At 23.5% G+C, this 10,936-nt stretch overlaps 3 protein-coding genes across 5 annotated transcripts in view; 1 reads left to right on the top strand and 2 right to left on the bottom strand.

Moving 5' to 3' along the window:
- Nucleotides 1–368, top strand: part of LOC111620362 (palmitoyltransferase ZDHHC7-like) — a 35,210-nt gene extending 34,842 nt beyond the window's left edge. Inside the window, exon 8 of the mRNA XM_023362288.1 lies at nt 72–368. Within this exon, the coding sequence (XP_023218056.1) occupies nt 72–148 (77 nt within the window). The 3' untranslated portion in view covers nt 149–368. The remainder of the gene's footprint in view (nt 1–71) is intronic.
- Nucleotides 369–5,241: 4,873 nt separating this feature from the next.
- LOC111620334 lies at nt 5,242–8,161 on the bottom strand. The gene is made up of 4 exons (XM_023362251.1): nt 8,148–8,161; nt 5,903–6,048; nt 5,705–5,834; nt 5,242–5,630 (listed from the first exon to the last, which is right to left on the bottom strand). Exons 1-4 carry the CDS (start codon nt 8,159–8,161, stop codon nt 5,384–5,386), a joined length of 537 nt encoding a protein of 178 aa, XP_023218019.1. The 3' UTR covers nt 5,242–5,383.
- The window catches only part of LOC111620358, a 26,146-nt gene continuing 23,112 nt past the window's right edge, over nt 7,903–10,936 (bottom strand). For all 3 annotated transcript variants that reach the window (XM_023362285.1, XM_023362284.1, XM_023362283.1), the window contains exons 4-6: nt 8,780–8,925; nt 8,582–8,711; nt 7,903–8,507 (exon numbers count right to left, since the gene is read on the bottom strand). In XM_023362285.1, coding sequence (XP_023218053.1) covers nt 8,261–8,507; nt 8,582–8,711; nt 8,780–8,925 — 523 coding nt within the window. In that variant the 3' untranslated portion in view covers nt 7,903–8,260. The remainder of the gene's footprint in view (nt 8,508–8,581; nt 8,712–8,779; nt 8,926–10,936) is intronic.

Genomic DNA, 10,936 nt, shown 5'->3' with positions numbered 1-10,936 from the left:
TCACTGATCGAGTCTTCGACATCGTCCACGAAAACCAAAACTTGCACTTTTGAGCGAAGTATGTGAAAGAGGTCCTCCACTCTTCTGGATCCTGCCATGTCAGAATGTTCCAAAAAATCTAGATAATTTAGCATCATATGAAGTTTAGGAATCTGATATTATTTATTTATAAAACATAAAAAGTACAATAAAAAAATACACCAATTTATTATAATTTTGGAATATTTTTATATATTTATTTACTTACAAACTTTCCTTCTTTAGAATTTAGAATGATATATGTATATATTTACAATATACAAAACATATTAAATATATCTGTGCATTTACAACACAGTTATTTTAAAACTTCCATAATATAAATGATAGTTGCATAAATTTTTAATAAAAATAATTTTTTCTGTTATAATTTTAAATAATTTATAAATGTATATGATGATGTTTAACAAATTTTATTGTTTTGTTTTTTTTTTTGTAATAAAGTTGTAATTATTGAAACATACTCAATCATGCCATCCTTTCAAAACATTAATATGTAATATTCAAGGATCTGGGTTATATTTTTAAGTTTACTTAATAGTAATGCAATGGTTCTCAACTGACAATTGTAAATTAGATATTAAATATTAGTAATTTCTGTTTAATTGAAAAAACTACAAAAATATGTAATATTTAATCCCATTGGGACCAAACTCATTAACTGATTCCTGAAATCTATATGAAAAATCATGATTTCTTTTTTATTATCTAAAAATTAAAAGATGGTAGAAAACATGTAATAAATATGACAGTAAACAGTGTTTGAGTTAGTTAGTTTTTATACAGGAGACACAGTTAAAATTGAATGCACTGATTTTGGTGCCAAGTAACAAATTAAAACTGAAAAGTCATTGCATAAAATTTTAACTGCACTGCCATGTATTGTTGAAATTTATGATAAAATGATGATTATTTAAAAAACTTTATTAAGCATAATATATTAAAGTAGTATATGCATTTATTATATAAAAATTTCTTAAATATTTTAATATTTATATAAAACTACAAATGCTGTTTATTTTCATAGCAAATTATCAAAACTATATTTTAAGTAGCAAATTTAATTAGTTTTTAGTTATTTAGAACAAATTAGGATAATCAGATTAAACTGAATATTTTGCATAAAATTTATAAAATAAATTTGTAATTTGAGAAAGTTGAGAACCAAATCCAATTCACTCATTAATGACCAACATATTTCTAAGTTAATAGATTACAGTAGAACTCAGTTATATTTACTTTAATATTAGATAAAGAAATATTGGTAATATAGTTGCATTGTAGGTTTTTACTGATTAAATTAAAATTTTATCATCAGTTGATTATATATTCAATAGTTAATTGTTGTGTATATGTTGCCAGCTGTATATAAGTATTTTCAAGAAAGAATTTTGAAATTTAAATAAAAGTGTTTAATTACACTGTAAGTTATCTATAAATATATAAAAACAAAAATTTAATACATGTTTGAGCAGTTAGTAATTTTATAAAAAGAAAATTCTTGTACATAAATGTTATATTTTAATTAGTAATTATAATTATGATTTAGGTTTTTTTTTATTTAAAGGAGTCTAATTACATTAAATATTCTAATTTTTTTAATCTTTTTGTTTGTAAATTAAATTTTAAGAATTATTCCATTAAAGATTACTTTATAAGAATTATTTTGCCTAATATTTAACTAGAATTTGTTTTATTTTAGATTTATCGTATATGTTTTTATTATGTTAGTATGTAAATATACATAAAACGTCATTAAGAGATTAATTAAAATATTAAAAAAATTTAAAACTTTGTCATCAGGTAAATTTTTCATTTTTTACTGTAACACTTATTTTGTAATATTTATCAAAATAAAAAAAGATTAAAATGCTATTAAACATCATATAATTTATATGAAGTTCAATAATTAATATTTTAGATTTCATAGTCTTACTAAAATATTCAAATTTTATAAATTTAAAATGGAATTTGTTGCCTATAAATTTTAAAATTTTAATGAATATTTAATTTTAAATAGATAATTATCAGCCAGCAACTACCAGATTATATCAGGCTATTAAATTGCAATTATTTCATATTAATTACTAAATAATTTGTCACTGGAGGGAGGTGATATGCACCATCTCTTATTAAATTAAATAATTTAGAAATATTATGTTTTATAATTTTTAATTTNTTCAGTAGTTGTTGCCGTATTATATATGTACATCAGGTTTGTAGATGTTGGTTTATGTAGATAATTATTACTATGTAATATGTAGACAATGAAAATTTGCCAAGTATACTTTCATTGTTTATGTATTACATAGTATACTTACATGTTACTGCTAATGCAGTATATATGTGAATTTATTGGAACTTTATGCGTATAATAAATACAAAATTTCATAATACTAAAAAAAAAAAACCATGTAAAATAAGCAATTAAAAGCACTTTTGCAATCTACTAACAAAAAAATCAAAAATATTTTCAGTTTAAATACATTATCATATTCATACATGTTTATATCATTGATTTCAGATATATTTACAGGACATCCTACATATTATCAAATAAATATTCATACCTGTTTGTCATGTAAATCAAGCTTTCTTAACAGACTTTACTGTAACTGCTTTTAACTGAAAAATACAATGGCAGTATTGGAAATTCAACCAAATATTTATCTTTAAATTAAAATTATTTTAATAATAATGGTATACATGAGATGCACTAGGTTGTACAAGATACATTCACATAAATTAAAAATAACTTACTTATTTCCTATGTAAATAAACATACACTTACAATTTCAAATAAAAATAAATTATTTATGATATGTGAAATGATGTAGTTTTAATTCAGAGAAGTTCCTAAGTAAGAATATGAAGATGATAGATACATATATAAAATATTGATTCATTTGACTAGAAGACACTTGTTTATTTTTGATTTAATTTTTTTTCAACTTCAAATGAAAATATTTTTAAAATCTTAGAATATAATTTAATGATTATAGGAAAGTCATACTTTTTAAATTTGATTTTCTATTCTTTCATAGTTCTCAATATTTTATCTTAGATCATTTTCTTATTTTTTGAAAAACATAATAAAAACATATTATAATCCAATTATAATACTCTTAAAAAATAGGCAATAATTTACTTCAGATAACTCAAAAACTCATTTTTACATTAATCAAAGTCTACTTTTTCCTGTTTTATCGGAGATCATGACAATTTATTTTGTCATTTTTTATGTACCGTGATGGCGAGCCAAAAGACTTGGAAGTATGTTTGAATTGACATAAGTTTTAAGATTTCCAATAAAAGGGAGTAGTAGGTATCATCATCTGTTCTCAAAACTTAAATTTGCTTCTTTACTTGTTAAAACTTTTTCCAATACTTTACTATAAATGGGAATTTGCTTTTAATTTACTTGTTCTCAGAAAATTATTAAATTGTCTTCAATTATTTAAAAAAAAACAGTACTTATGAACATTTGAACATAGCAAATGCTTATAAATGCTATTCTCTTAGTAACACATTTTTAAAGCAGTTGATAATTAGTTTTAATTTATACAATGATTTGTAGATAAATTCCAGGTTTGATTACTTAAGTTGTATAATTAATGATATTGCTTACAAGGCTAATCCCTATTTATCACTTACTAGTTCTAGTTAAACTAGAAAAATAAAATATAAGGCTCTATATAGTATATTGTAAATATACTAAAGTTTAGACTTTAAAACAGGCACATTATCTATTATTTCATAAAAATAGTATCACTGTTTTTAGCAGACACATTTTAGATTTTTATATTGTTTATCTTGAGATTATGGAAGTTAATTATATAATAATTAATGTTCTTATTTACTTCTGATTTAAGCTGTAAACTCAAATTGCATTCATTATTTCTATCTGGTAGTGTCATTTTTTACACCATTCAATTACTGATGATATAATTTTTGAGTCAGAAAGACCAAATCATGAAAATGTCTAAAATATGATTAATTTCAATTTATTTTCTTAATATTTTTTTTGTTGTTGTTGTTGTTGTTCTCTTGTTCTTTTTTTTTTTGTAATGAATTACACTATAAGTTGTTTTCAGCTTTAATTTTAATTGTAGATCATATTATTATTAAACATTCAAATTATTCTGATTATCTATGTTTGAATTTTAATTTAAAATACATAACTTGATTTTTTTAAGATGAATGTAAATGTGGATACTTGAGAATTTTCAGAAATATTTGTTTACTTTTACTGGCTTTCATATATTTGTAAAAATTGACAGAGTCTTGACCAACATTTATTTGTAATTATGTTTTGTTGTAATATCACTAAAAAAAAAAAAGGAAAATTGTAAAGATTTTTTCAACTTTCTCAATGTGAAAGTTGAAATTAAATATCAATAAATAAGACTAACAATAATTAAAAAATCTCAGTCAGGAGGCAATTTAACTGCTTATAATATGAAGCCAATGCAAATGTTAGCTTTATAACATAAATTTAGAAACATTTTCATAATGATTTTTTCAATTCTTTGTTCAAAATAAAAATTTGAGAACTACAAAAGAAAGTGGTATTGGTTCCTAAATTGTTCAAATTTGTGCTTAAATGAAGATAGGACCATTATTTCCAACTAAATAACTGTTTGCATTTTTTTCTGTAAATTATAATTAAGAATAATGATTTTTGATTTCAAATATTTTAAGTTTTATTTTAGTATATAGCTGGAAATTCTTTAAATATTAAAGAAAAGAATGCAGTAAAGAACCGTAACAATTATGCTTTTGTGAATTCATTAAATTTCCACAAAAGATTCAAGTGGATATTCAAATGGCGTGCCTGTTATTTAAAAATCTAAGTTCAAATCTTTTTTCTTAGATATTTCTAAATTAAAGAAAGACTTAACCTGAAATTTTGATTGCTCCCTACTACTAAACATAACATGAGTAAAAAAATTTTATATTAAGTATTTATNTAATATTTTTAAATATAAGAATTAAAGATTGTATAAATTGAAATCCTTGTTTAATATTGTATTTCAAGTAATTATAATTAAATCAAACTATTTAATGGAAAATCTTATATTCAATTAATAGAAAACTTGGCATCATAATAAATGATAGCTAAATTGAGTTTTATTCACATTTATACATGATTTAATTAATTAATGAACATGTATTTGTGCATAATGGAAACATTTATGAATAAAAAGTTTTAAAATATTGGAGTGATTTACATGACAAGTTTCATGAAATGTGATTTGAAAAAGTGAACCTAACTAATTAACTAAATGATATTTCTAAACGATTAATGTTATAGATATTTATGTTTAAATTGAAAAAATAATGATTAATTTCCAAGATATGCAGCAAACAAACGAGAGAGAACGGATTCTGATCTAGAACCTTCTGGAGCTGTTCCATCTTTTGGTAGGAGCGTCAGGCATTCTTTATTTTGAGTTCCGTATCCAGAGCATATTATGTCAGGTAATCTTGAAGCAGCCATTCTTAATAATAATTGCATAAAGTCTACAGCTGCTTTACCACATTTGTTTTCAACAGTGCTTTTGGCACAAGAGAGATATCGTTGATATGCACTGGAAAAAAAAGTTAAAATAATTTCAGTATTTAGAAGTATTATTTATTAGCGTTATCAAAATTAAATATTTACCAGCAGCTGATAGGGATACGCTTATCAAAAGCCGCATTTCCAATGGCTTCTAAAGCAGCTTGTATATCAGTTAAGCATTTTTTCTGCTCATGATTTGCATTTTGAAGGCACGGTGCATGTCTGAGATAACCTATCAAAGAGTAAATTGGAATTTAGATCTTTATTATTTCAAGAATTTTAATTAAAACTCTTTCTTACTAGCTCTCAGCTCAGTTCCAGGAGTGCAGTATTGTTCAAGTAACTTCTCTGATCCTTCGCCTACAAAACTCAGCAGTTCTCTTTGAAGTGAAGTCAGGCATCGATGAGTGAAGTTTCTAAAGCACTGATTAGCTTCACGAATATAACTACAACAAAGTTTAAATAATAAGAGTAATATTATTTAAAATATTTTATTATTTATATTTTATTATATTAAAAAGTTTACTCTTATTTAATTTCAACATACATTAAACATTATATAAGCTTAAAATCAATTGTTGGCAATTATAATCATATCAGTTATTAAATAATAATGTGTTAATCATATTAATGTATAAAATAAAATTTTATGTTTGTTCTACTGTTCAGATATTCCAGATGATGATCTGATTCAGGAGAATTAAAAAATGATAGAAATATTTTAATGTGGTTGATAAAAATAGATTTTAAGAATTGTAATGTGAATATCACATACATATGATGTTATGGAAAGTGTTATATGTTGAGACAATGCTATATAACTCTCTTACATTCAGTAATGTTCTGGATTAAACAAATAGCACTTACATAATAGTCCAGTTGTTAAAATTTTCTTCTACTTGTTATGCTGTGATAGCAAAAGCTCTCAGGTTTTGGAACATTAGCTATATATTTATTATATCAGTATTATTCAAAGGTTATATACATTACATAACATAAACTGATGATAAAGTTTAGTTTAAAAATAATTAAAGAATAAGAATTATTACATAATATACTTTACTGAGAGACAAGCTATTTGTATTAATCACCATTAAAATCAGGTAATTATTTATGCTCAAAATGAAATTCAAATCTATGATTTGATATTTAAAAATGTACAAGTAAACTGTCATTAGGCAGCATAATTTGTTAATTGCTAATCATTAAATGATAATAATTGAAATATTGAAGTCTCAGTAGTAATATATTTAGTTTATTGATATAATGATTCAATTCATCAATCATAAAACTTTAATAAAGTATTTAAAATACACAAATATTTTATTTTTTAATCATTCAAACAAAAATTTAGGAAGTTAAAATTATGATTATTAGTTCATTTATGTTATTAAATATATAATGTATCTTGAAATATTTGTCTTTTTATTAAAATATATAAATTCTTATAACAAATAAATTGTATTCATTGTTTATTATATAAGTTTTTCATTCATAATCAAGCCAATCTTCTTAATCAAATGGCCAATTTTGTAGCGTATTAAAATTGTTTTGACATAAAAATTGTGAATTAATAAAAAAGTATTACAATGCCAACTGTGAGTAAGATGCATTTTAAATGATTTATGAAATAAAATGGAATATGGAAAATTTTAAATAATTAACAATAAGTAATTTACATTCTAAATTTATGTACATTTATAAGAAATTTTATGCAATTCAATAATATTAGTAACTTGTCTCTCAATCTTTAATAGTATTCTCTCATCATCATATATATTGTATTTAGTTTGAAGATTATTTTTTCACTGTTGTAACCACTGTTTAAGTTTTTTATTATAACATAAATTTATTTTTATTATTTTAATAATAAATAGTACTTATATAAGATATAATCTCAAAATGTGGCAAAGGACTTACTAATACTAATAGTCCTTATATATAAGAACTGTAATGTTTGTTATGTCTATGATGATTATACAGTTACAAGAGAACAAACTTTATGCTTAATTAATCATTAAAAAATAACTTTTAAAAAAGCTTTAACTGTCAAATATCTAATATAATGTTTTGGAATTTGTAATAAAAATTCAAACATTTGTAATAAAAGTTTTATGATAATGAATGTAAATATGAATTAATCTTTTTTTTTTTTTTATATATTATCTAATTATTCAATTCTTTACAGTTAATTTAAATGAAAAAAAATAATCAATATGATTTAAAATTTTCTTTATTAAAAAAAATACATTGACAAATACATTAAAAATGTTTAAAATAAGATGCATAATATTTTTAAATATAAGAACTAAAGATTGTATAAATTGAAATCCTTGTTTAATATTGTATTTCAAGTAATTATAATTAAATCAAACTATTTAATGGAAAATCTTATATTCAATTAATAGAAAACTTGGCATCATAATAAATGATAGCTAAATTGAGTTTTATTCACATTTATACATGATTTAATTAATTAATGAACATGTATTGTGCATAATGGAAACATTTATGAATAAAGTTTTAAAATATTGGAGTGATTTACATGACAAGTTTCATGAAATGTGATTTGAAAAAGTGAACCTAACTAATTAACTAAATGATATTTCTAAACGATTAATGTTATAGATATTTATGTTTAAATTGAAAAAATAATGATTAATTTCCAAGATATGCAGCAAACAAACGAGAGAGAACGGATTCTGATCTAGAACCTTCTGGAGCTGTTCCATCTTTTGGTAGGAGCGTCAGGCATTCTTTATTTTGAGTTCCGTATCCAGAGCATATTATGTCAGGTAATCTTGAAGCAGCCATTCTTAATAATAATTGCATAAAGTCTACAGCTGCTTTACCACATTTGTTTTCAACAGTGCTTTTGGCACAAGAGAGATATCGTTGATATGCACTGGAAAAAAAAGTTAAAATAATTTCAGTATTTAGAAGTATTATTTATTAGCATTATCAAAATTAAATATTTACCAGCAGCTGATAGGGATACGCTTATCAAAAGCCGCATTTCCAATGGCTTCTAAAGCAGCTTGTATATCAGTTAAGCATTTTTTCTGCTCATGATTTGCATTTTGAAGGCACGGTGCATGTCTGAGATAACCTATCAAAGAGTAAATTGGAATTTAGATCTTTATTATTTCAAGAATTTTAATTAAAACTCTTTCTTACTAGCTCTCAGCTCAGTTCCAGGAGTGCAGTATTGTTCAAGTAACTTCTCTGATCCTTCGCCTACAAAACTCAGCAGTTCTCTTTGAAGTGAAGTCAGGCATCGATGAGTGAAGTTTCTAAAGCACTGATTAGCTTCACGAATATAACTACAACAAAGTTTAAATAATAAGAGTAATATTATTTAAAATATTTTATTATTTATATATTAATTTTGTCATTCAGATCATTCTGCAAATAATCTGCAATTATCCTGAAAACAAGCTAAATTTTGATATATTTTGTCTTTAATGTCTAAAATATTTCTTTAATGAAAAATTATACAGTTTTTGTTTTTCTAAGNTAATTTTATTATTTATATTTTATTATATTAAAAAGTTTACTCTTATTTAATTTCTAATGTAAATTTTAGAATATTCTGTTATGAAATGTGTTATGAATTAAACATTAAATGATTATAATTACTTTCTAATTAAATTTTTATATTCCAAGATTTGATTAAACAGCTGTATGACCAAAGCTTGCTGCTAGAAAGATTTCAATCCAAATTAGATACTCAGGAATTTTCGTAATGGTCACAGTCAGTATATATCAAGTCCTGTTCTTCCCTCCCAACTACTACAATTTGGGACTTGTAAAAGGTTTGCTTAGTGCTTTCAAGGTAGAAGAGTAATAAAAAAAAATTTGATTATTTGATATAATATAAAAATAAGAATAATCAATGGGCAATAACTTTTTCTCTATTGTGAAATTCTTGACAAATAAGTATATTGATCCAAGTATGGAATGTATGTGTGTTGAAGACTGAATAGTAAAATATATATACCAGACATGGGCAAATGCGGCTCTTTTCGAGTTACATGCGGCTCTTGTTGGAAGTGTTAATTTCTGCTTTTTATTATTATTTTTACAATTTATTTCCACAATTTTGTGAAAATATGTTTATTAAAAAAATTCAATATTTGTTTTATATTATATTTATAATAAAATCATGATACAGAACTGCGTCTCCCATCCAATTTGCAAAACCTACATTTTGGCTCCCACTGAACTCTTGCTTGCCCACCCCTTCATATATATATATATATATATATAAGATATCGATATATATATATATATATATTGATATCTTAATATCTTAAACTATCTCCTATCATATTAGAAGTACTAGCTCAATTCAATGGTAACTTCATTCAAGGCAAAACTGATTATTGCCACTTCTTGTTTCCAGAATGGTTGCCAATAGCGAGCACTTCTAGCACTGGCATTCTTTTATGAACTATTTATAAGAAACTTTAAAGTACATTTATGATATTTCACTGTATTGGACTTATTATTTTTATTTATCTTTTCTCCTTTTGAACATTTTTGACTGCTCATTTTACTGCTTGAGGCAGTTGCTTCTTCTCCTTACCAATTGAGCTGACTCTGATCAGAAGAATCCTATTGTGCATAACATTATACTTCTGATGAATATTAACTGATGAAAAGTAAACAAAAAAGTTTAAAAATCAAAAGAAAATTAATTAGGATTTTTTTTTACTGCCACAATTATTTGTTCCTTAGTTCTTTGCCTAATATATGGAATAATAAGCTATTTTGTTCAGTTTAGTTAAAATCATTAAATATATTAATCTAATTACCATAATTTTAATTTCCTTAACTTACAAAAATTGCTAGAATGCATAGCTTGTATCTGCTTTCAAAATTGACTTTAAAATATAGATAACCTTTAGATTATAAGCAGAAAATTATGATACTTTCAAAGATCATATTAAATTCTCTTTTTTATTGATTGGATCATTCTGTAATAGATTTAGTTAAAATTCTGAAGCATCTTTCATTTCTGCAATTTCTGAAAAAAAAAAACAAGTCAAAAAAGCACTTATTCTTGAGTTTCCATCCAATTTTTTAGGATTTAAGAAGAATGTTCTAGGTCATGAGTATAGTAACTCTTTAAAACATCCCCAAGACATCTGATAGAATAAATTGATGTTAAATAATGAAAGAAAAATATGTTGCATCTTTATGTAAAAAAAGATCATAAAAAATTGTTTTACATATCATATGCTAGATTTTCAGGTTATTTCTGTATTTGAATGTATATATTTGGAGATAATCTGTTTAGCAGCTAGTGAATTTCATTTCATGGCTTAAATT

This window comes from Centruroides sculpturatus, unplaced genomic scaffold, assembly GCF_000671375.1.
Source record: "Centruroides sculpturatus isolate CEXI.00-Female unplaced genomic scaffold, Cexi_2.0 scaffold32, whole genome shotgun sequence".
In the NCBI taxonomy this organism is placed as follows: domain Eukaryota; kingdom Metazoa; phylum Arthropoda; class Arachnida; order Scorpiones; family Buthidae; genus Centruroides; species Centruroides sculpturatus.
This window is presented reverse-complemented; position numbering and strand designations above follow the sequence as displayed.

Excerpts from the sequence above, each read along its gene's own strand:
- LOC111620334 (XM_023362251.1), bottom strand. Across the intron at positions 5,835-5,902 it reads TGGAACTGAGCTGAGAGCTA|GTTATCTCAGACATGCACCG; the intron begins GTAAGAAAGAGT and ends ACTCTTTGATAG. Across the intron at positions 5,631-5,704 it reads CGTATCCCTATCAGCTGCTG|TGCATATCAACGATATCTCT; the intron begins GTAAATATTTAA and ends TTTTTTTTCCAG.